This window comes from Embiotoca jacksoni, unplaced genomic scaffold, assembly GCF_022577435.1.
Source record: "Embiotoca jacksoni isolate LCO1_2020_lvr unplaced genomic scaffold, fEmbJac1.0.p SCAF_8, whole genome shotgun sequence".
NCBI classification, from domain to species: domain Eukaryota; kingdom Metazoa; phylum Chordata; class Actinopteri; family Embiotocidae; genus Embiotoca; species Embiotoca jacksoni.
The window spans coordinates 19,118,552-19,144,971 of NW_027185436.1; the positions used below are offsets into that span (position 1 = coordinate 19,118,552).

Sequence of the window (26,420 nt, forward strand, 5' to 3'; positions counted from 1 at the left end):
TTTGCTAGTTATGCTTTATTAAGGCACCAGCTGAAAACGACAAAGCAAATTCTCAATGTAATATACTTTAATAGGCACAAATATAATCACAAAACAATATTCCAGTTCTGTATCATTTTGAAAACAGAATATATTTCCAAAATAAATGTAATAAATCTTTTTAAAATGACTTGAGATGACAAAGTAAGTAAAATATGCAGTACAACAAATAAACATACATTTATCATTATGATCACATAAAAACAAACATAAATCAGATCAATTTAGCATTCTACCTCTGGTTGGACCTCGGTTTGACAACCGGGCGTTTTGTATCGTCATTGAAATAAATTCCAGCTTTTTATGTGCCGTTACAAATGTAACTTTATTTACACCGGACAACCAACACCGCTCTGAGCTCTCAAAGGCAGTTTTAAATTTTGTGGAGACTTATGTCACTTGACGCTAGTCCTAGAGCCCTGAGAGTTTTCCTGTTTTAATAAAATTCTGTACCATGCGTTCTACCCAATCTGGGGATTGAATAAACACACACACACACACACACACACACACACACACACACACACTTATTCTTAAACGCATGAAGCTAAAACAAATGCATCACAGTCTTATAAATACAACAAAACAGAAGCTTAATTTCTTTTCATAAATTTTTTTTCTGGCAAAGCTGCAAAGCCATGATAACACTGCAAAAAGTTTCTGAGAGCAAATACTGTGCACGTTGTGATTTATTTTTGCCATGGAAGTCTAAATACAGCAAGGATATCAGTGTGGACGGGTTCCGTTTTTAATTTTCATGTATTGCTTCCTTTTTAGCCTATCCAGCTGCTGAGAAGCTACATTGGAGTCATGGAGTGTTTTTAACATGAGCTGTCATTATTCATGTGTGGTGATGTCTGAGGATTTATGGAGTGGATTCATGTGGCTTTACATTATGTACTGTTATCACGCACAGAGAAAGCATATGTGGGAGATTTTCTTTTCTCAATATTAGATTTAAATATGAGATTAATCAAACCAAAAATCTGTGTTCATTTGAAATCTCCTCATACAAAAGTCCTATTCTTTTTGTCTTTTAAATATTGTTTCTTGTGACTTTTTTTTGTCTTTATTCAGAAAGGCACAGTGTAGACAGACAGTACATGTTGGAAAACAGAGAAGGGGAATGACATGCAGTAAAGGTCTGGCCAGCTCAGCATGTTGTCATTCTCAGGGCCTCAAATACTGACGGTTTTGTCAAAACCATTGAGAGATACGCACATGGTGCTCTTTGGGCTGTGCGTCGCCATGACACTTGGGTTGAAGAAGGAGGTCATGTGACGGAGCAGAAGTGTGACTAAGTCAGCATCATAGACTGTATATAAAAGTGGGCGCAGCTTCTAAGTCTAAAAAATGAGGCCAATGTGGAAGTGCCGTTAACTTGCAATACCACTTAGGGACACTAGGGGTCGGCTCCATAGACTCCCGTTCAATTGCTCATGAAATACAGAGTCAATACGTGTTTTCCACAAGTTGTTATGGTGTTGTTAGCTAAAGTCCCTCCTTCTTATTAGTTTTCTGGAGGTCCACGTGGAAATCATCCCATCATTAATTCAATATTAGACCTCAAAAAGCAGTATGTTTGGAGGCGTGTCTGTTTGATTGACAGACCTGTGGTGCAGTTAGGGCATAGAAAGAATTTCCCCTTGGGATTAATAAACTAACTAACTAACTAACTAACTAACTAACTAACGAACGGTCTGTCTGTCTGTCTATCATAGTGTCCTCGGGTTCCCACTTAGATCGAGTCAAATTTGCTGATTGTTCCTCCCCAGCTCGTCCAAATGTGGTCACTTATGGCTCAAAAATTCGAGGTTTCAGAACAACACTTCACAAACAAATGGATGACGTCATGGTTGGATGACATCATGGTTAGTCCGCATAGCGAGGAGGTTGAGGGTGGTTGGATAGAATATACCCAGGACCTTTGCCAGGGAGGCCGGTGTTTGAGTTCGAGAGAAAGCAAAAGTAAACATGGATCTCTTTGAAGTAACATAACACATTACTTGCATGATGCATCTAACATTTGTTACTTAAAATTACATACTTAAACCCAAACCCTGATCTTTTCCGGACCACATAGTTTTGGTGATTAAACCTAAGGCTCCTTGTGGGTATATCTGAAACACCAGCAGGATGAGACAAACTGCAGTATGACATCCTGTGATGAGGGGAATCGAACCAGAGAACAACAACAGAGAAATCATAAATCATTGGCCATTTTGTTTGCTTCCTACTAACACGGCTCTCAAGTCATCTGCAATAAGGTCAAATGTCCTTGTGTATTAAAACTTTACCAATTACATCACTACTTTGTTACTGAATGAGTGTTTGAAGCTATCTAGAAGCCCAATGGGGGTAATTGAAATAATGCTAACATTCAAGTACACTTAATGCACAAACACCCCAATTTCAGGTCATGGATGATCTAGAAATTATTCAAATTATAAATACTGATGTCTCATACAATAAAATGATGAGCAGAAAAGTCAAAAAAATAAGTCTTTGTTAGAATAGAGAAAGTAAACCTATAAAAAACAACTGAGCATTCTTCATAATTAGAAAATATCACACTTTATGGCACCACTCCTCAACTTAAGTGCAAATGATCGAAGAAAGGCAACAGGAGTAAACAAACAACAGTAAAGGAGTACAGTGGAGACTATTCAAACGCAGCTCCTGCATTCATCTCGACACTTTCAGTGGCACGTGTGCAGTCATCCAGTGATGTAAAACCATTATTGTCATAAGAAAGCATAAAGAATACGACATCCAAAACTCAAACATAAATAAGTTCAAAGTCATGACCGAATCATACGAGACCTTTTATAAAATAGGCAACTCAAACTGCCGTAGGACGATTAAATCAGTACCTATTGGAGGGGGTCTTTGGGCACTGAGTGATGTGACAGGAAAAGGCAGGTTTGGTGGTGGTAAAGGGGCTCCTGGGACGCCTGCTGGGGTCAAGAGGAGATGGTTCTCTGTCGAGGACTTCCTGCTCTGCCCTTCTGCTTGTCATACTTGACAGAGACGATGAGGAAGACCAGCAAGGTGATGCCCTGGATCCCCGCCAGGAGGAAGAAGTAGTAGTGCAGAGAGCAGTCGTTGATATTACCTACAAGAGAGACAATGAGGGCGTGATTTAAAAAAAAATATGTCAGGCTTTCGCTGAGACACCAAACAATAAAACTGGCATTTGGATAACACTTGGAAACTGGCAGGGGAACGGCAAATGACAAATATGGAAATTTGGAGAACAAAAGTGTCACTCGCAACATATTCAGAAGGGGACAGCAGGGGGGTTCTTTTATCACAAAGTGCTACTCCACATTAAAAGAAATAACAAAGGTAAATGGCCACAAGCTCACAACTGTGGCAGGCTGCTCTGTATTTACTCGACATAAAAGTCGAGCTTGAAGTGAGCATGGCAGAGAAACATGATTCTGTCAGGAATTAGAACTCAGCGGGGGGCGGCAGAGCTTGTTACTTCTCATTTCACCACAGTGAAACCTCCCGAAAGTGAAGACGATTGACCCTGCACTTCAGCGTTGATACAGGAAGGCGGTATTGATGATCTGGAACTGAAATATCAGAGAATAACAGCAGTACAAACTCTCAGCTGTGATTCGAGCTAGGGAGTCTTTCATCACTACCAAAGAACAGTTTGTTTCCTCACGGGACCAGGATGTGATAAAGAGGAGGAACAAAATTAACTGATGCCTCCGCTGTGATTTGTAGGACTGAAATATGACTTGTTGGCAGAGGAGGACAAACAGACATTATTTGTTGACATCCCCGGTCTGTTTTTTTTCCTTATGGGTTTGGAGAATTTGGCCAGGAGCCTTTAAAATCGTAACATTTGCTGCACTGTTGACTGAAGTGGTCGTCGTCATTCAGCGGCAAAGCTCAAGAGGAAAAGCGCAAAACAAATCCTGTTTTCGTGTTGCTCGGGGTTTACATGAAGGGCAAAGCTGACGACAATACAATTGTCTTTACTGTTCAAGTATGGAGAGAATTGGTTTGGCGTTAGAGCAGCTTTTGTCCTCTTGACCATGTGAGGCAGACCAATTGACTTTGGAGCCGACGGCATGAGATGATGCTCGTTACTACTCTGCTGGACAAGGAGGCATTTTAGGTTGATTGCTTGTTGAAAGGGTCATTATACAAAGGGAATATACAACAGCATATTTAAAAGTATGGCTTTTGGTTCATGAAACAGTCTCCATGTACAGCACAGTTTTACCAGTGGACAGAGATACCTATATCTTCCATCTTTCATTATCTGTAAATGTGAAGCCCTGGATCAATCTTGTGTCGTCCTCTGAAAGCTCCCATTAGCTTCTCCATGTGGATCTGTCACACTGAATAAAGAGCCAGAGAACGAGAAGCGGGCTTGATTTTAATTAGACATGTATAAGTTCCGTGTACTCGAGTACAGTCTAATTACACCTGCCAGTTTAAAGTTAACACACCCTTGGGTCAAGATGGCACTTATGCTGAAAGAGTTTTCAATTATTTCACTTTCCGACTATTTTACAGAGTCACTTTGGAACGTGTTCAATGCGATGCGGGTCAGATGTATTTTAACAAACCTGCCGTTGGCCGACTATTTCAGTCAACTTTCTACTCCTCCTTACTGTGTTCGAAATCCTCGTCGTTATGGGAATCATGAACAACCTCCGAGCTAGCAACATATATGCGGGAGATGGCGTATAAATCTCTGAAGATAACTTCATCCGTCCACCGCTAGTGGAAACCTGACTGCGGCACAGGCCTGTCAATCATCAGACACGCCTCTAAACATACCACTTATGAGGCCTAATATCTCATTTATGATGGGATTATTTTCAGATGGACTGCCAGAAAACTATTAAGAAGGAATGACTTTAGTGAATGAGACCATAATGACTTGTGGAAAAAATGTATTGACTTTGTATTTCATTAGAGAAGTTGAATGGGAGTCAATGGAGCCCGAGGCTTTTTGGAGCGAACCCCCTGGCGGTTTTGCACTTTAAGGCCCTTACGCCCTGGCTTAACTTTTCCAATCTGGAAGCTATGTCCACTTTTATATACAGTTTATAGTCACCATATAAATACGGCCCGAGTAGTTTATAGCCACTATGAGCTAATGTCTAGCGGCTATATTTAACATTTAATGCGTTCATAATAATTTTATAGAAAGAACTCTGTGATTTGATACTAAATACAGCAAAAATCCCTTCAAAATAAATCTCATTTGAAACCTGAGTAAATATTTTATTAATTTATCTCATGGGAAATTGAAACCCTTTGCACTGACTAAAACACTGTCTTGGTTACACAAGCAATTAATTGGATAAGAACCAACTAAACGTCTTCTGTTTTCCACTAAATAAAACCAAATTAAAAATGTATTTAAAAATTAGGACTCATTAATATTTCTTTCCTGAAAACCATGAATGTCTGTACCCAAGTTTTTGGCCGTCCATCCAGCGGTTGTTCAATTATTTTAGTCCGGACCAGAGTGATGGATTAACTGCCATCCCAAAGTTTTAGACGACAGACTTCACTGCTTGCTATGAATGGAAAATTCTATTTATCAAACCAGAGATCATGGAGGGCAGAATATTGGTATGTCAAGAATACAGAAAAGTAAGATGATTCTCGACAAATATACACAGACGATAAAACAATATATTAACCCGATAAACAAGAATGTGTAATATCAACCAAAGCCCTGTATAACAGCCACCTCACTTAGAGGCAGCTGCGTCACAAAGTATCTTCAGCTTCGTGTTCTTGAACATGATTTCACAGGACATCCTTTGCCACCAATAAAAGAACAAGATGCGGTGAAGATTCAAAAGTGATTCGGTGGCGTGGCACGATCACCAGCGATCGGTAGAGCAGATCACACTCCATGATGTCACCACGCGTATCGTGCATATAAATGATTCTTGTCCCACTCTCTCCGCTCTGTGCATGTCTTTGAGGATAATTAGAAATTGAGGAGAATAAAGGGACACGGCGATGATGGGAGGCATGACTCAGGAGTGATTCTTTGTCAATGCTCTGTGCACCGGGCTATCTCTACAGCAGGAAACCTTTGATCGAGGAACACAGACCGGGCTGATGACTCTGAAGTTCTGCCAGAGCATTAATGACGCGAGTGGCAAGCGGGAAAGCTGACAAACACTTTGACCCCCGCCGCAGTTTCAATTTATGTTGTTGTCATCTTAATCTGGTCAAAGGTTTTAAATTGTGAGAAATAAGATCAAGAAACAAAACGTCATTTGAATAATTAATTATGTACAAAACAATATGCTTGACCGCAGGCCGGGGGAGGAAGAGGGAAGTGCGTTTGCAGTGAGGGCGCTTGTATTTTCGATCGATATGTTGCTTTAACAGATAAGTGAAGCAAGACTCTGCTGCTGCAGTCTTAATTATAGGAGCCGCTCACAAAACGCAAGTAATTCAGCATACAAATTATGTGGGCGAAGACATGTGTATGCTTGCCAGCAATGTCCAGAGTGTTTAGCAAAATATGATCCGTTTAAAGGGAAATATGAACAACGTGAAAATAAGTGGAGGATTTGCAGCAACGTATTCAACAATTTCTGCTCGTGGGAAGATAGTGAATATCAGCACCAAGCCTGTTACAAATCCTGATTTTAGGGCATTTTTACTCCTTTGAAGGAAAAAAAAAATGTTGCAGCAGCCTTAAGATTATTCTGACAGATGACTGGATCGCAACCTTTGTTCTAGTTTTCTAAACTTCTCAGCACCCAAGGAAAGAAAAAGGGGGACTGGCAAAAAGCAACATACAATTTCTGAAACGGTGCTGTAAAATTGTGCAAGGTTTCAATTTTGTTCTTGCTCTAATTACATTATACATTAAATTAGGCTCAACCTCCTTCTTTCAGTCTCCGCCCCTTCCACCCTCCCACCCCCCGGGTCCACTCAGCTGCCAAGCACTTTCACAAAATATGGAAGGCTAATTATGGTAGCAAAAGACCAAAGAAGGACATATTGTAAAATCGTTAATGAAGCCCATAAACGTTCATCAGTTATTTTAAAGGCAGGGAATAGTGTAAAACAATCATATTGTTGTGACGTATTGCTGTTACACAATTTGAGATTTCTGCATGTGGCCGGAGGTTGTGTTTGATAGCTCACAGTTAGTAAATTACAAGCTAGTGATTACACTGAATGCCCCAACAGAAGGGGTTAGCCATCGAATATCTGAGTGATATAAACTTGCAGGACAATATACCTGCGAGTGGGTTTGAGCAGACTATGCGAGTCCAGATGAAACGGGTCAATATCAATTTAATGTTTGAAAATGGATCAATTGATCTAGACCCTTCAGTGCAATGACCCAACATTTTAATGCTTCAGTGACTTCAATGCCATCCTCTGCCTCAGAATGAAGTCCGAGAGAGGGAATCAATGCATGTTTGTTTCAGCTATAAATATAGTTATTTTCTGCAGATCTGCCTTGAAAAACTTTATGATTGATGGTGCAGTTTTCTAACTGGCCACAACATGCCAACCATCTTTATGTGCCCTATGTTACCTCTGACGGATCAGAAATTACATTTTCATACAGGCCTTTCAGACAGAAAAAGAGTTCCTGTAAAATTTGCCATATGTGACATTAAAGACTTCTATTAAAACCCTGACATTTCACTGAGTGTGACCCAACAGGATGTCCGAATGTCAGCTCTGTGAATATCTGAACACTTCCCAGACATCTAATAGAACATCAGTCGGGACTTGAAGACTGGTCAAAGAAAAGGCCATTTCCTGCAGTGTGACTGTACTGGTTCACAAAAAGCATTCACTTTGAGTGAATGATACTTTCACAAAAGGGGAGACCATTTAATTCAAAAGCCATTTTCTAAAGACAAAAAGCTCCTCCTGCAAAAAGGAACATTTTGTGAAGAGAGTAAAGGTTCATCTATGATTGACGTGGCTTATAAAAGTAAAACAGCTGCATGCTACCTTTGACAGGAAATGATGTAGTGTATACCAGGCTTATAAAAATACTAATAAAAGAACGTGATGGATGACTACTCAACCATATGTTTTCACAGTGGCAAACAATGTGCAGTGGGATTTGAGGAATCAATAATTTCAACATGAGCTCACTATGATTTAAGTTTGAGAACAGATGTGGCCAAAACACTCCATAAATATTTTCACCGCTGCTCTGCAGCCCGCTGCCACATACGTCATTCACTCCAAAGAACAAGAGCAGTGACAGCACTTTAAAGAAGTGACCTGTTTTTTGGGTTGTTTTTTTTTATCTGTGTGAGACACACGAGTAAACCTGACATACCAAAGCGTGTAATACACTCGTCTTTTATTGTACAGTATCGGTGTCACGTTTTGCGAAGGAGTGAGAAGTAAGATACCTTATGTTTGGGCACCAAAAACCACGTGGTTATGTTTAGGAAAAGATCACGGTTGGGTTAAAATAAGTAATTTTACATAGGTAATATCACGTACGTTATGTAATTTAAATACATTGCGTTATGGTTGCACTTACATACTTGTCCTTAGTGTGTCACAGACTCAAACACCAGTTGTCCAGCTGAAAGTCTGTTCTGTCCCTTTACCCCCGATCTCCTCCCTACTCGGACTTTATCCCTCTTAGTTCTTCGTGACATTACCTTCTTCTTTGACCGTGATCATACGTGCGTGTACTGGACGAGGCGTAATGTAACACTGACACGGTGTCCTCTAGTGGACTGATGGGTGTATTACAGGCTTTGACGTGATACTAGAATAACGTAATGAAGGACAAACTGGATGGGGTCTTTGTGTGACCCTACCTATGCCGACTAGCATTCGTTTATGCACAGAAAGGCGGGATGATGGAGCGACAGCTTGACAGGAGAGCTGAGCATCCACCAGTGTGATGCCAAACCAGCAGTGCCGTCCTCCACGTACCGCCCCGGGGACGGCTTTACTTAAGAGGAGCGGGGCTACGTAATCGGACCCCCAGCCTGTGATTAATGTTTGCTGTCTGTCTTCAGGCGCGTGCAGCTCAGTACAACTGAGCACAGCTCACCCAGGATGCTGTTTACCGCACACCATGCTGCCCGCAGCCATGGAAATAAGTTGAATCCATGGCACCTAGAGAGCCATGAAATGTGGTAGAACCTAACATCCAACAAACTGTGAAAAACAGCCAGAAAAACAAACTGCATGATTCCTAAATGTACCTAATGCCTAAGCTTCGTGCCATGTGTCTTTTATCAGTGGCCAGGAGGATGTTTTGTTCCATTCCTGCAGCTCACCTTCTTTTAAATGACTTGTTTTGGAAAGCAAAAGGAGTCTTACAGGCAATCCGACTTTAGTTTAACTTCCCCTCGAGTGACACAAGCCTGAGCAAGGGATGGATTTATGAAGCACGCCAAGCATCTTCCAGTGCTAACATCATCAAAAGTACCTCCCTACCTGTCGGCACACTGTATTAATGAGCTATTAGGTGTTTGAGAGTAAACAATTTACAGTGCTGGCTTATTTACCGCATGATCAGGGAAAAGTGCATCTGGGTTGGGAGCCTCCTCTCGCTAGGGAGCCCATCCATCTGCTGCCACCACCACGCTATTCATTCCAGCACTTGGACAGATTTACACAAACCTTTTGTCGTTAGCCTGACATCCCTATTCATAATGTGAAACACTTAAAACAAGAGACCTGCACAGGGTGTGCCCCCCCCCCTCTTGGGACTAATTTACAGAAGCTGTAAGTGGATTTTAAATCAGCTCGAGCTATGAACATTCTTAGGGTATGTTGGAAAATTAATTTCTATATATTTTTTTAATCGATTCCAACAATTCTCTCGGGTGTTCATACATACAGTCAATGCTGAAAGTCAATAGTACATTCTTCTTGCATGGGGCATCTAACAGCAGGCTTGGCAAACTGTAGTTCAGAAAGATTGTAGACAAAATACTGGAAATCAATCACCACTATTGTCCTATTTGGATAATGATCATGTGATAAAGATATTTCAAAGAGATCATTCTTTAAATTGAAGCAAAAACAAAGTCATCTCATAAACCACTCCCATGAGCCTGACTGCATCTGCATGTTAAATGGCAATGAATCAATCATCCAATCACATCCATACCCACTAGAATCTCAGCATGTAGGTCAATAGCTTGTTTCTGCGCAACATCAGTGCCCATATTGTAATATGTTTGATATATATATCCAATAATTGCACTTTATTAATATTTACTCAAAGCCCCTTATTGAAGAAAATGTGATTATTATCCTAGAGGTGGTATAGAATGTTTTTGTGACTGCAGAAAGAAGTGCAAACACAACATTGATATAATGATCACATTTTAAGTTAATATGTCAAAGTCGTTAGCTAACAGTTGCCTATTTCTACACACGGCAGTCACATAACGACATTGTCAGTCATTTGGAGTCCAATATTCAGTGTCCTTTTAACTCTGGAAATACCTGGCTCCTTCACTGCTACATGTTTCACTGTGCTTGCTGTCTAGTTGCTAACTTTGTCTCTTTGTTGAGGTAGTGCGCAGTGAGTTTTTAAAGCTTTTACCGTTTTACAGATTTCTGCTGCAGCCAAATATTAACCAAAGAGAGAGGTGAGAGAGAACCAACACAGGAAAGTTTCAGGTATAAAACCCAAAATGGTGGGATGAAAGAAGCTGTGATAGACAAGTAAGCCCTTGTATCTGAAGTAATAATCGCTAATTAACGATTTTTCCTTCACGGGCAGTGGTTGTTCTACCACAGAGGATGGGCGGAGCTAACAAAACATGCTCGCTATTCAAGTCTGTTGTCTGTAAATTGCCAACTGGCTGACGTCACACATGTGAGGCTGTTTGGATCTCTGGGAAGTGAAGTCCAAAAAACAATTAGCGCTTATCGCCAGAGGTACCGCCAAAGAGAACGAATCGGAGCGATTCCAGATTGCAGCTTTAAATATCAGTTACAGTTACGGCTGCTTTCGTTTGTGAAGTTCTGCACCACTTGGTGGCGGTGTGTGCCTTAAACGTCCCAAATTATGAGTGTAAAATCTCTTACCGAAGTCTTTGTGGGATGACATCCAGCCGATCTCCTTGATGGAGACAATAGCCAACAAACCGGAGCCCACAAAGGAGCCGATCCCCGAGAAGAAGAAGAAGAGCCCCATGATGGCGCTCTGCATGGACTTAGGGGCAGCAGAATAGGCAAACTCCAGACCTGTAGCAAAGAGCGTACACAGACATATATTTGTTTTACTGTTGTGGAATATTTAAGATATAAATAGAGGAAATAGTTTATACGACCTGAAGCAAACAATAGAGAAAGCTCGATAGCGAGCGGCAGTGTATTGTACCCTGTGATATAACGCTATGGAGAGAGACACTTTGCCTGAACACGTGTTGTGGAGTTCATGAAGGTGATAGTTGAGCAACAAGGTAACACGATGTTCTGGGGTATATCATCAATCCTTATCCATTCATTATGTAACATAATGGTTTTTGTTGAAAGTGACTGCTCCCTTTTAAATATACTGCATTTGAAAACAAAAGGCCTCCTCGGCAGTAGTGGCTCTGGTACCTGTTCGGCTTGGTACTGGGCTCAAAACGGTTATTTGTGGAAAACACATCACTTAGCATTTACTGTGCCATGAAAGAGAAGGATTAAGAAAATTGGTAAGAAACCTAAGAGAAAGACAGATGAGTGTAGGCAAAAGAGACACAGATTTTGTTTTCTTTCCCAGAGATCAGTCTTCCTGCAAGCTGACATTGATAATTTCATGGCAACTCAAACATGTGATTTTTCAGATGAGGCCCTATAGCTACATCTGTCAGGAGAGATTAGGGAGCTGTGGTTAAATACATTTGCCTTTCAACACCTTCCTTTAAGGGGGATGTTGCACAAGTGAATGTTTCCTGACAGATACCTGTGCTAGTTGTGTAAAAAATTAAAACTTCATTAAAAAAAAAAAAAAAAAAAAAGAAGGAGATGGGAGCAAGATTATTACTCCTACTACAACATGAATGACCTTTCCAGAGGTTCACAGGAATACATTTGTTTCTATCCTGAGCAGACGTTCGGATAGCACCGAGCACTGGTCAATAGCCCTGCATATCACGGGGGATTTCAAAGGTTGTTGGGAGTTCTGAGGTACAGCTCTGCACTGCCGAGGGAACAGCACAAACCAGCGTTGTCATTATGCTCAATACAGCTGTATGTGTGTGACAACAACTTGAGATCCAAACAAAGTAATGCCAATGACTTTCACCACATGCAAAACAACAGCCTGACCATTCTCAGCCAAAAGGAGAGAAATCGTATAAATGCAATGAATATATATATATTGGTTTGTTTTTTTTCCTTAGAGAAGAGGTCAATTTTTTGTCTTAAAAAATAACATTAGCCTTTAACTTTTTCAATAGTGAAATACATCATTAAAAAATAATGCAGGGGGTCATTTTGCAAATGTTTTTTCTGATACGTATTGCCTGAAAGCAGACTAACTTGTGTGGTGTGTGTGTGTGGAAAGTATTAACCATTGTCCTACTAAACTGAGGATGGCAGCGAGGAAGTTCGATGGCACAGAAGGTTTTAAAACAGGTATATTGAAATAGAGAGCGACTAAGGGGGATAGTTCTTCTTTACCAGACATATGTCACAATTCTGTCATCCAGTTTTCCTCAAAGTAAGCCCAGTGGGATTGTATGGCAGGAGAGAGGAGAGTACGTTTATTTTAAGGATCCCTATAGCTTAGTTAAGTCTGGATTGGACTTTGTCATATGGACCTTGTTGGATTTGTGTAAATTCCTCTGCTTTTTAGGAGCCTTATGGATTTCTGTTCAAGGGCTATATAATACCCAAGCTCATTAAGCAAATTTCAATGTCTGCACATTTTAAACTTAAAGATGATAAATGTTCATTCCCACAAAACGCTGATGATGAAGGGATGAGAAAAAAAGTATTTCAATATTCAAGGTTCAATCTTCACTGTTGATCCAGAAATAAAGTACTATATGGAAGACCCTACAACATGACCCGTAGTAATAGGTCAAATGACTCAATCATGGCTGGAGGCCTTTATTAACTTGAATCACTAAAATAATTGAGGACTGAGGTCATGACTGTAGAGGAATAGAAATAAACAAAGACAGATATAAACGGATATATAGGCTCCAAACAGATAAACAAAAGGCAGATTTCTGCTGTCTAGTGCAGGTGTATTGTTGGGTAGAAATGCTGCCACACTGCATGGTTCTGAAGTTCTGACAGACATAAACTCCTCTTTTAATAAAGACCAATATTGTTGCTGTTGTTTCCATTTATGTCTCAGTTTGTGCGACCACAGTTTAATATAGAATTAGAGCGACTCCTCACTGTCACATTATTGTTTTACTGGGACAACATACTCTTCTCATGGCTGCTTATGAAATTACATTTTGTCTTTAGACCAGGGCTCAGAAGAAATGAGAGCCAGCTTACTGAGCCGTTTTCAGTTTATGCCCAAAAAGTATCGACATTTTTTTTTTTGCAGCTGTCATTTCCAACCTGAACTGTTCTGACCTGCTTTTTTTTTTTTTTTTTTTTTTTTTTTTTTTCTTTAACCATTTTTCAAAAAGGAACTGGATATCTATTTTTCTGCAGAACATAAACACTGCTAAAGTTCTTGACAAGGATTATGAGCCTAATTTGAATGAAATTTACTGGAATGAATCCTCTGACCAGCAACAAAAAGACACTTTGGATTCATGACTGAAAATATACTGTGATTAGAGTCTGCTCAACATACCAGCTGGATGATTTTACAAATATCACATCTATTAGTAACGCCGCATATGTTACGAATGTCCCCCGAAATGAAAACTATTCTTGACCGAACATAATGCAGAAAAAGATGCTTGTGGTAAATTAGACATTGTTCTGGTTTTTTTTATTTTTTTATAGTGATTTATGATTATTAAATTCCCAGTGCAGGACTGATGTCAGTGGAAAGAAAACACTGTAAAATATCATGCCTCCAAAACAAGGGTTTGATAACCTCAGGGACTGAGGGATCATTGCGAAGAAAGTGTGTTTATATATATCGTATGTACTGTATACATATAAGGAATAACGGGCGGTATATCAATATCAAAGTACTTGTATTCCATAAAATTGGTATCAGCATCTGCCCCAAAAATTCAGTTTCAGCCGAGCTATAACTGTGATAGACTTTATCCATATTGCTCAGAATTCCATACAGTTAAACTATAATTGATGTCCAATTTCATGTGAAATATTTTGTTGGCTTTACAGTGAATCACAGGCTGCTCCTTTCTTCCTGCTGTCATTAACAGTCGACAGAATAAAAGTGGGAGTTGACACACTGAGTTCTTATAAAGATGTTTAGTCTGAATGTAACTGTCAGCTTCTTCAAAATGCTGGACTGACAATAAACATACAATCATTTTCTGTGTAATATGACCTTATTAACAGCATGTCTGCTGGGGAAGCATGCTAATTGGATAATTACAAGTTTAACTTGCAATATAGTGTGTGTCAGTACGATTTGTTGATAATATCTCTACTGACTGTGTGGTGTCTAGTGTGAAGCGGAGGTCATACATTTATATCATTTGCTAGTACATATTTAAGTTCATTGTGGTACATGTCAGCGTAGCAGCTGACTGAACATTGAGGTGAAAAGTTGATATCATGATGTTAATTGTGTTGCGACAGTGACTAGAGCCTCAGGGATATACAGGACAGTGTAATGTACATGTCTGTGTATCTATCCATCTTACTAACTATTGTATCAGCAGCAGAGAAAGAGGTCGGTAACTGGTTGCCGCTAATGCAAAGCGTTCATCATTCAAATGTAAAAAGGTTACTTCATCGTCACCTTATTTATAAAACGTCCCTTTACTGAACAGTCGAGTGAGAAAATCAGGATGATCAATTATCAATTGACGTCTTGGGCTATTTGCTCTGGACTACAACCCACAAACACATTAAGCTGGTGCAGTCTGGCAATGAATCAAACAAAGTGTTCAAAAAGGGTTTACGCATTAATCTTCATCGCATTCTGCTTACAACAATGGGCACTACGGGGTTTTAGCCCACAATATATTCAGAGTGGTTCAGTGGGAAGGCAAAGCACCAGGCTCATCACTGCAAGATACTGTATTTCACTATTAGTCTAAATCATAATGTTTCCCTGACCACAGTATTAAATGAGAACACGGAGAGGAACATTTCACACAATATGTCAAACAGCTGTACCTGCAATGCTGGCAAAGATTTCGCTGATTCCTATCAGCACGTACTGAGGCACTTGCCACCATATGGGTAAATCTGCTGCGTAGTAGATAACGTTGCCCAGCACCTGGTCAATGGTACCATTTGATTTGACAATCTCCAGACGTTTGGTCTCCAAAATACCTGACGGGTTGGACACAGAAAACAGTTCACATGAACACATTGAGCTGAAGGTTAGAGAAAGACATGATATCCTAAATAAACTACACATATACATATATATAGTTATAATTGTACAACACATGAACTCAAATATATAATTCAAGCAGGGCATTGGATAAATCTTATGGCTTGTATATTTCGGGAAGGGTAAAGAAACACTCTGAAGTTTGTGACATCAACAAACAGCCGAGGACTCAGTGACAGTCCATTAAGGATTTAGCTAGTTTAAGGCTACCCCACCACTTCATTAAGATCACATCTGCACGCTTCTCTATTCTGGCAGTTAGTAATGGGACAGTGTAGACAGTTCAATAATAAGAACCAAGCAGTTGTCATCAGCTGCTGCTGCCTCCTAAAAGCTTTATTCGATAGCCATTATCATGTAACCAATGGCTATTTCCAGATAACTCCTAGAGACAGCTTCCTATCATAACTACACTTAATGCTGTATTTGAGTAGAGTTGTAGCCTTGTAATCCGGATATCCTATAATACCAGTCGTCCATCTCATGCGGCGTGGCTACTGGGCAGTCCAAAGCGAATCTCACTCTATAAACACACATCCCTGCTTTTTTCTTTTTCTCTCTAACTAAATATCACAGATCAGACAACCCAGTGTGATTCCTGGCAACTCTGGCTTTTGGACACCTAAAAGCCACTGAGCTTCAACCAAACCGGATTAGTACAGAAACTTAAGAGAATGTGATAAAACTTGTGGGGGGAAAAAAAAAGAATCGCTTCGAAACCAGTATCTGCACAGATTTTCAGAGCTGGTCTCAGTGTGTGGCAGAAGTCTGTGACTGCTGTACACAAATGATCACAAACAGCCCACTGTCTGCTTGACAGCATGTCTTCAGCCGTCTCTTTGCACTGAACGGAAGGTCCCGCTGTCCTCACACCACGTGCGTCAGCACGTACGATGAAACCCTGTGAAATATTGCTTGCACCCAAACATGACAAATTCCGGCACATTTCATGCACAAGGTGATGAAAGTGATTCTAACGCTGAGCAGCAGCAGTGTGACCAATGCCGTGGGCAGGCTGACAATGTAATGGGTTCAACTGGCTTTTCTGTGGGCACGAGATGCCACGCTTGGACATTCACAACTATCCATCTGTCAGTCTCTAAACATCATGATTTCAGCTTGTGGACAGATGCCGATAAGCACTGAGGGCTCACATAAAGCCAACAATGGATACAGTTAATAATAATGTAAGGCAGCTCACAGGACTTACTGTTACCGAGTCACATGAATGTGAAGCAGGGCAATGCTGGGGATAAACAGCGCCAATGCTCAGCACATTATTTTTGCATGAATAGTTATCACAATAAGCTGCAGCAGCGTCTCAATAACTCGTTTTAAAAAACATATAACTGGACAGATTGGATCCAGTCATCTGATTTATTTCCTAAAATAATCCAGTTCAGAACTGTGTTGCACACTAGTTGTGTATTCACCTACTGTTCTGTGACCAATGCTCACACCACTGCACCATCGTAAACCCTTTCTCTCCACTCCCAGAACTCAAAATTGCTTTCTACAATATTCAGAATTTATTTAGGCCTGAATTCAAATGCAAGGATTGCATCTTCTTTCAAGAAGCCAAATGGAAAAGTAAACACCTGAATGCCTTGCAATGAACATGTTAGAGCACTTCTCATTGTAGGAAAGCCCGTGTCCCTTGAAAAGAAAATATTACATTTTACCAGAAAGTAGACACATTAGATTTGGTTAATGGACCACATCACGCTGATTGAAAAGGATGCTTCTGATGGGCTAAGTCAGACTATAATAACCCTCAAACTATAACATCTGAAGGCTGTCCCCCCAACACACTTTGTGGTCTTTATGCCTCACTCTATTTGGATGGGGTGCGGAAGAGATGAGAGTTTGGTCCGGCACCCTTTCCCCTCTCTCACCCATAAAAAACACCACACACATATTTAAATGGAAATTATTACCTTCAAATCAGCAGAGCATCCCTTCAGTCTATAAACTCAACATGAACAGTGTATAAAGCTGCATGAATCAGCCATTAGTTGTTTGTGAATTTGGATTTGAGCAGATTAAAACACTGTTCATGTCATCCAGCAGGCTTTTACCATAGGTGGAAAAATGTATGGCTTCTTTTTAGATAATGAACCATATTTAACTGCTGTGTTTTATACGTACTGGTCTGTGTTTTATACGTACTGTGGCCTTTTACACACTCAGATGACTATAAACAGGCAAGAATGAATACTTTATTATTATGCAAGTGAGGATTAAGAGAGTTACCGGGTTGTGAATATTAAGTGAAAAATATAATAACTGTGATCTAATGAGATTTCACCTGGTGAACTCCAGTAGTCTCGTTGCGAATTGATAATGCAGCTTACAAAACTGCTTTTTTTTTTTCCTTGCAACAGGTAAACAATAGCTAATTTGTATGCTCAAATTGGACCTTTTCAATCTGAACTCAAAAATAATGTGAAATAATAGGAAAGAATGAATTAGGATCCCCTGATCTCTTTGGGGGTTAAATTCACTAATGAGACAGCAAATCATATTATATTATATTATATATTAACGATTTTGACCTGTGTGTTTGCCAATCCCTACTTTATCTTTCTTTTATTTTGTGTGAAAAAATATTCTCTCACAACCACTGTCAGTTTTGATGAATTGCATGTTTAACAATCAATTGGAAAAAGCCCACCAGGCAATATCTAAAGGTCACTAATAATGATAGGCTGTGTTCATATTCTATGTGGAGGATGTAAAGTGCACCTGCAAAAAAAAGAAGAAAAAGCAGTGGTTGATGAAAATGTAATGTACATTGATTCTCAGGAGGGTTGCTGATTTGCTTTCTTCCTGCCTTAAGGCTTGAATCTCTTAGAACATTTTAGCCTGGATGTATCAGTGCGGCGGCAGCAGCCGCTGACAGGGCCTGGCTAGAAAGGCTGTTTTCACAATAATGGACACACTCCGAGTGAAAGGACTGGGGAGCGTTGCTGCATGTGGGTGCAGTCACACAGGACTACACTGTTAGATACCACAGCTCCTCCTGTGATCTACTGGGTGGGAGTGGAAAAAAAAAGGACCAAACTCCGGGCTGCTTTTCCTTTGCCAGCTCGAAAGTGATGTTTTGATATCTGTGACAGACCATCTGCTGAGTCCCACAAAAACCAAAGGCAATCATTAGTTAACAAAAGGATTTGCCAAATACCTGTAAATCATCCTCAGAGCAGATCAAAAGTTGCCTCAGCAACAGCATTCCCCATATAGTATGCCACAGTTGTATCACAACTGGTGAAAGAAGACTGATGTTTCATAAGTTCTCAAAAACAATGCTGAAAATTAAAATAATAAATGACACAGATGTGGCTCTGCAGCTGCATTCCTCGTTGTTCTGACTGCATGTGGCATTTACCACAGCAAATAGGAGCTAACTTTGTTGTTTCCTTAGTGTTTGTCTGGCCTAGTTAAGTGACAATGCAGAGAGAGCATGTCTGTTGGTGCACTCACCCGCTGCCACAGCCGACCACATAACAAAGAACATCCCCACTGCAATCCTCTTTAGAGAGGACGGCAGCAGGCCACGCCGCTTCAGGATGGGGTCTACCACTTTGTCTTTCAGGGGAATCAGCATAAGGATGAGCACTGCATCAAACATGGTGAGCCAGGCAGCCGGGAAGTGGAATGTCATCTGGTGGATCCAGAGGAGAGACATGAGATAAAAGTGTACAAAAAGCAACAAAGCATGAAAACTACAGAGGATGTCAGTGCAGCCCAACACAGTTCACCAAGTGTTTGTGTTCAAGATTGTGCATGTGTGTTTACTTCAGTCTTGATACTACTTTGGCACCACCAAGTGGTCAAAAGCAAACATAATGTGATGAAAAAATATGCATTCAATTCACAGCAAAGAAAGCACACAGTTAAATAAATGTATTATTACTGAATAAATAGTAGAATTATTCATACTAATACCAACAGCAGCAGCAGTATTACTGATGGCATTATTGTTTTTTTTTTAACATGGTTATTTATTAAAATTGGCACGAGACAAATTTATTACAATATATCCTATAATAAAAGTTTTTCAACTCAAATCTGAATCTATTATCATCTTTGAAAGGATTCACAGTGTGCAAACAGACTGGATGACAAATCAATCAGATAGAAAATCCATTCTAAGCATACAAAGCATCTTCAGGTTGAGGCAATATCTCAGTGAGTGAACAATGAAACAGTGCACACTGCTGGAGCTGTTTTTTTAGCAATTCAAATTCCAAGAGCTATCAGCTCCTGATGTGTCCCTGGTTTAACACTTCTGATAGCATCATTTATTCTCAAATTGAATTTCCATTTCTGGGGAGTAACTGCTGGCAATCTATACACAGGTCCTTTGAGAGTGTTTTCCTCTCTTGTTTGTGCATTATCATATTCAAAATGATAGGTAGTCCTAAGTGACACTTCTTGGTCAAGAAAAGCCTGGCATTAATGACAGAGATGTCCCAGCAGACCCAAGTCACTTCCCTAAATGAACTGCATACATGCATACGCATATTGCATGCATATACTGTACAGTGCAGTGGGCTCCATATCACGGCTTCACAAGATGATTAACAATTATCATATATAAATATATATTTCAAAATATAAATATTTCTGCAAGGTAAATTGTTTGGATATTTATATTCAAACTGAATCATCTTTGCTTTTTTGTTATTTTTTGTGTACCTGTTCTTTGCTTTCTTGTTAAATATTGTATAGTTTCGTCAGTACCCGACACGCCAGATGGTTTGTTACACAGAACCATCTGAGTACTGTAGTTGTCCTTGGAAACAGTTTGGAAAAGGGCATGCACTTTCAAAAAATACTTGGCAGGTGATTAGATGAACCATCTGTCTATCATGAGCTAACTTCAACCAATCAGATTACTGTTGTTTTTGAACAAAGAGTTGCATCTCTCTGTTGTCACACCTAAACCACTCTCGTAGCTGCCAGTATAGGTTCTTAAATAGGACGCTGATCAGTCCGAACCACCACCGGTTCAGACACAAACTCATAACTTGAAGAACAGATTCCTTACAAAATGTAATTTAAACATGTAAATAGTCAAACATGTATTGTAAATTAACAGATTTAATCTGGCCATAAAAAAAAACCTAACACATTCACTCTTGCCACCCATTTCCACTTATTATTATCATTAGTATGGGTTCTGTTTCCTTGAAGAAACAGTGTTTGTTCAGTTTAGCTACTGAAATGTGTTGGGTGAGGTGAGGAAGCAAATCACAGAGGCATCTAATCTCACTTCCCTTTTGATGTTGAGAAGTGTCGAGGCTGGTAGCAGAAGAGGCTTAGTTCCGTTTTTGATACCAGATAAATAGTACGTGAAAAAAATAAATAAAATGTGAGTATGGTTCTAAAACAAGGGTAGAAAAAAATGATGGAAGATGAGTAAACAAAACTCTGTCTAAGAGTGTCAGAGTCACAAGTCTCAGTGCATATTATTGTGAAATATAGGAATATATATGTGGTATTTGTACAGCACTAAGTTAAACTGTGTGGTTTACAGGCAAGTGTTTCACTTCACCTTTTCATGAAGTCAGTACTGTTATCCCAAGCAGGCCTGTCCAAAAATACCAACAGGCACATTACAATATAAAACTGCACTTTCGAGTCTATTCACTTTCATAGTTTTTGAACCTTTGATTTTTGGGGAGTCCAGTACCATGTGGAACAGCTGAGGGACTTTCAGTCATCAAAGCCCCCCAGAACTCAATATACAATCTGTCAGTGATACACAGGTACAGGACCAACACTCACCAGAACGAATCAGGTGGAGGCGCTGCTGTGGAGAGATATAATAACTGCAAGGTTGCTAATCTGCGCGGTATTAGTCTGTGAAATTCTGACTTAATCCCAAAGGCATTACCAGCCTCCGCTGCTGCCTCCAGCTGTTGCCTACCATTGTGAGTCACTGACCTACTGACTCCTTTAGTTTCAACAGTGACAAATGTAGTTAAAAAAAAAAAAACGTATGGGGAAATAATCATAGAGTATAGTTACAGTACCAAATCACAATGTCAGACCACACTGAGGCTATTTTTTTAATTAAACAAAAAGCAAGGTCAGCATGTTTACCTGATGAGAGTCAGCAGTGCTGTTCGAGGCTGCATCTGGAATCCTCAGATGGAAGCTCTGCAGGATGTACGTTGTCTGCATCTGCAACACAATAAGGAGATTAGAGTCTCAGCATGAAGTAATTCTGCACTTTATGATCACCAGGGTGTCTAGTACAAAGCCATTCTTCTCTAATTTAAAACCGGAAAATAATCTCCCCTCATATGTGTGTGTGTGTGTGTGTGTGTGTGTGTGTGTGTGTGTGTGTGTGTGTGTGTGTGTGTGTGTGTGTGTGTGTGTGTGTGTGTGTGCATCCAGAAAAGCTTGTATTGGCATATTGAATTACTATATATATCGTAAAATATATGTCATAATTTTTTTTATCTAACTTAAAGTGGGTGGATCTTACCTGAAAGTACACTGTCCAGTAAGGTATAAGGGCAAAGAAAACCGGAAGGATTTTCACCAGGGCTTTCACTTCCTCTACTTTTTCTTCTGGAAATTTTCCACCGTAGGTCACTTTGGCACTGTCTAGTAGTCCTGGGTTCTTGCTTTATGGGAACAAAAACAAAAGGAAATAACTTTAAAACTACAGTGGAATTAATAACATAAATGAAAAAGTAAATAAATAGAGAATAAGCTAGAATTAGTCTGAACTGTTGAAGACTTAATCAGCCTTTTTTTGTGAACATTTTACCCTTAAACAACAGCACTTCTAGAGATAGGAAGCAAACTTTTTTCTAAAGCCTATAATCCCCATCTCTGGAGGAAATGCCTTAATAAAGAATTCTTGAAAGGCTGCGGGATTGTCCAATTTAAAATATTCAATGTCAAGTTTCTGAGCCGATTGTGCTGCTTTGGTTCAAAGTCAAGTATCAGCACTTCAGAATAACTTTTCACCACAGGGGAGGAAGATTAACGCCTGGACCAGGGGAGAAACAATTTTTTTTTTTTTTACAGGGGGATGAAAGCAGGCTTTAAGATAAAGGTCTATCAACAACACCTGGCTGTGTTATTCCACTGGATCAGTCACCATCCCACTGAACTCTGCCATGAACGAAAACACTTACTACACTGCTGGAAGGAGGTTCCCATTCAGACTGATGAATGCTCATTGAAGGAATTTTTACCCCTTTTATTCCCTTGAAATGCTGTTTTATATCATCTTGGTCTCATCACTGCATAAAATGCACTAAAATGACACTCAGGGGTGTCATGCCGTTCTCACCGGAGCAAGTTAGGCTCCTTTGGTTTCTGTGAACAGCAGGCGTAGCCCAGGATCTTGAACAAATCTGTGAAGGCGCTGCCGTCAGCGGGCTTGGTGATGAAAACAGTACGTCCCAGGAGAAAGACCAGGAAGGAGACTCCGAGGCACACAGTGGGAATGATGTAGCCGAGCGCAAAGCTGATGTTTTGCTGGATGTAGGCCACGCCACCCAGAGACAGGATGGCTCCTAAATTGATGCACCAGTAGAACCAGTTGAAGAATCTGCGCGTGGCCTCTGGTCCTCGGTCTTTGACCTGTGATCACACAGAGCACATGATGACAACAGTCATGTCACACATACAGATGTTCACACAGGGAGAATGTAAGACAAATCAAAGTCATACAAAATGACTCATACTCTGAACTATATAATAGTTGTTTGTCGTACCAGTTTGGATGTCAACTAGCAGCTTTTTTCAGCTTTACAAGAAGTTTGGTCATCAGTAAAAACAGGACTCCAGAGAGACCAAAATAAATACAAAATACATTACATAGATCAGCTTGAAAAAATAAATAAAACACTTGAGAACACATGACAGAAAACTAAGACGAACAAAGGGGAACAATAATCCCAAATTGAAACTGAGTGGGATGTTGCGTCACATTTGATTCAAATAGTAAAATGTTAAAAAAATACTGTAGTATTTTATGCTATCATTGCATGGAATATCTTTGGTCATATTAACAGCAATTTCTGAATTATTCTTTCTCTGCTCGGTGTGGCTTTGAGCCTTCTCAAAGAATCTGCAATAATAGTGTCCAATATTAGTTTAGCAATGCTAAAATAAATCCAGTTAACCATCACTGAAAGGAAATAACATTATTCTAGCAATGGTACTGACCCACTCCACATGCAGTTATTCTTGTGGAACAAAAGATTTTATCAGTGCATGATGAAGTGGATATGTCTTTTATATATGAGCACAAAAGACGCACTGGTACAGATACAATTAACTACTGAGAAGATACTGTCACGACACTCGGCATAAATCTTTCTGGCCTTCCTCACTGCAGTGGTACAGTGTCACTCCCACAATTAATCACTTCATTTCAATGTTACCAACAACTATATTCAAATATGTTTTAAAATGAAACACTCCGAGCACATTTGCTTTAGATCCTTCTACATTTAGTTTTGACACAAGATCAGTGAGTGAGTGGTGGTACTCCCTCCAGATTTTAGTCGTTCCAGTATAAGACAAACATTTAGTACACTATCTTGTTAAAGTGTTGACCTTTGATCAAATATACAATGTGATCAGTATATATTATACTGAGTGTAGGCAGACAGATACAACATCTGAAGTGACTCTACAGTTTCCTCCCTTCTGATTCCTGCTTTAACTTCACACCCTGACTTTAAGATTTACCCACCACCAGCTGCCTACACAGATGCCTCTCCTTTGGTCCAGTGTAAAGTCCCAGGATAATTGATTTTATGATGCAAATTCACATGAACTATGGCAATTTCTATGCTGCACGAGGGTGCCATTACTTCTTAGACAGGATTCAGGCCATATGAAACAGAACATTTTTAGTACCTCTCAAGTGTTCACAGTTCCCACAGATTTAGGACTCAGCTGGAAGATCATTTGTGGGAAAATAGTGTCTTTATATGGTAAATTTAAGATTTCTGTAAAACTTCACACACTGAAGTAACATAATGTTTATGTAAGTATAATTGAGTTATATTGACTTGCCTCAATGCTGACTGACACAGGCAAATAACTAGCTAATGTATTCTTTATTTCTCCTTGGTATTACTTTAACACATGTTTAAACTTGGAAAAGAAACATTGACAGAAATGTAAAAATCGTATAATATGTGTAGTGGGATCAAGTACTAATCATGTTAATGCTGCAAGTCCCCTTTGAACGGTTTTACCCACTCCTGATTAGATTATTTTGAGAAACAATGACTCCATTGATTAACTTATCCATTTCTATGACTGCTCCTTGTAAAGAGTCTTTCGGATAAATTGACATTATTTTGACAGCAAACTGAAAGATGTGTGTTTCACTTCTTATTACCACCAAAATATGAATGAATCTGTGTGAGGGAGATATGTAATAGATTTGAAATTATGTTTCAAAATGTATACTTTTTTTAAACGGAAATACTTAAAAGCGGCCGTGATGATCAAGAGCATGAATATCTCAGTGAAATGTCATGGTACAGCAGAAATCCCATCATATGTCTGATCCTCCATGAAGTCACACTGCATTCTCAATTTTATACAGGCCTGTCAGAAAACAAATCTTCCAATCTACATTAACTCAGTGTCATCTGATTTAATACAGACCTTGAGATCTGAAAGTAAAAAAAAAAAATGTATACTCTACCTGATCTGCTCCAAATGGAGTGATGTTGGACTTCACAGTGCCCACACCTAATGCAATTATAAAAAGTCCACTGTAGATTACTGGGGCACAATATGAGGCGCGAATGGGGCAGGTTACGTTACTCGGAGGGGTACTGTTTGTGCTTAGACACTCAGCAGGTTGTACAGGAAACGCTGCCTCTTCTCCACATAAGTGATTCCTGGTGTCTTCACTTGAGATGAAAGGGAAAAATAGCAAGCCGATAAAATACAGGATCAAACTTGAAGCGATGGTCACGAATTTTCCAAAGTAGGCGTCTGCCAGCCAGCCTCCAAACGGTGAAATCAGGTACGTGATCCCCATGAACATCAGGGGTGCCTGACTCGCCTGAGTACCCTCCCAGTAAAAAGGACTACCATTGAGGAAAAGAACCAGATTGGATGTGATGCCGTAAAACGCAATCCTCTCCAATGATTCAGCCAGCAGAATGGCTGCACAGGCCAGTCTTCTCCCCTGAAAGACTGACGGTGGTGGAGGTCGAGCAGAACCTGACTCCAAAAGAGGGGAGCTCTCGTTGGTATCCCTGTTGTTCGCCATTCTCAACCAACTTAATGGAATTAGGTTTTCTTCCTGATTCAGTCCAAACCTGCATGTAAAATACAGATGGGGTTAAAAATAAAAATAAATTTAAATAAAAAAAAAAAAAAGTAAATCAAACGCTGTCACCACTGTTAACACAGATTAAAACAGCCAGCTGTGCCAAACCTCACAACAAATGTATTGTCACGTGCTTTTGTATGTACAATACAAGCACTTGGCATAGTACAAACATTAAGCAAGATAGCTTTAGCACGCCGATAGCTTGGTAATAATTTGGTTTTACATTACCTTTAATTACTGACACGAGTCCCAGTAGCCTTCAGTAAACTCCATTAACCTGGATTATACTAACTGCTCAAAGGTTGACACTGTCTCGTCTAAAATCGGTACTTTATCACCAGAGAACTGGAAGTCAACACACACACAAAAAACAAAAAAACAGTCACAGTACTACCGCGTGACACACAGCCCAGCCGACGAACTGTCACTCTTGCGTTGCTTAGGTGACGATCTATAAGTGACACGCACGCGACGTGCCAGTGAAAAGAGCATAGCAACGGTCCATCCATATGAGTTGGAAGTTTGTTCCTTTTACGCAGACGGTGTAACATCGGGAGAAGGAAGTGGTGG

The 26,420-nt window shown here is 39.9% G+C and overlaps 1 protein-coding gene across 1 annotated transcript; it reads right to left on the minus strand.

Moving 5' to 3' along the window:
- Positions 1 to 26,240, minus strand: slc15a4 (solute carrier family 15 member 4). The gene is made up of 9 exons (XM_069138652.1): positions 26,079 to 26,240; positions 25,212 to 25,836; positions 22,830 to 23,122; positions 22,011 to 22,152; positions 21,623 to 21,703; positions 18,995 to 19,175; positions 15,289 to 15,447; positions 11,092 to 11,250; positions 1 to 3,154 (listed from the first exon to the last, which is right to left on the minus strand). The coding sequence occupies exons 2-9, from the start codon at positions 25,785 to 25,787 to the stop codon at positions 3,003 to 3,005; spliced, it is 1,743 nt and encodes a 580-aa protein (XP_068994753.1). The 5' UTR covers positions 25,788 to 25,836; positions 26,079 to 26,240; the 3' UTR covers positions 1 to 3,002.
- Positions 26,241 to 26,420: the final 180 nt, after the last annotated feature.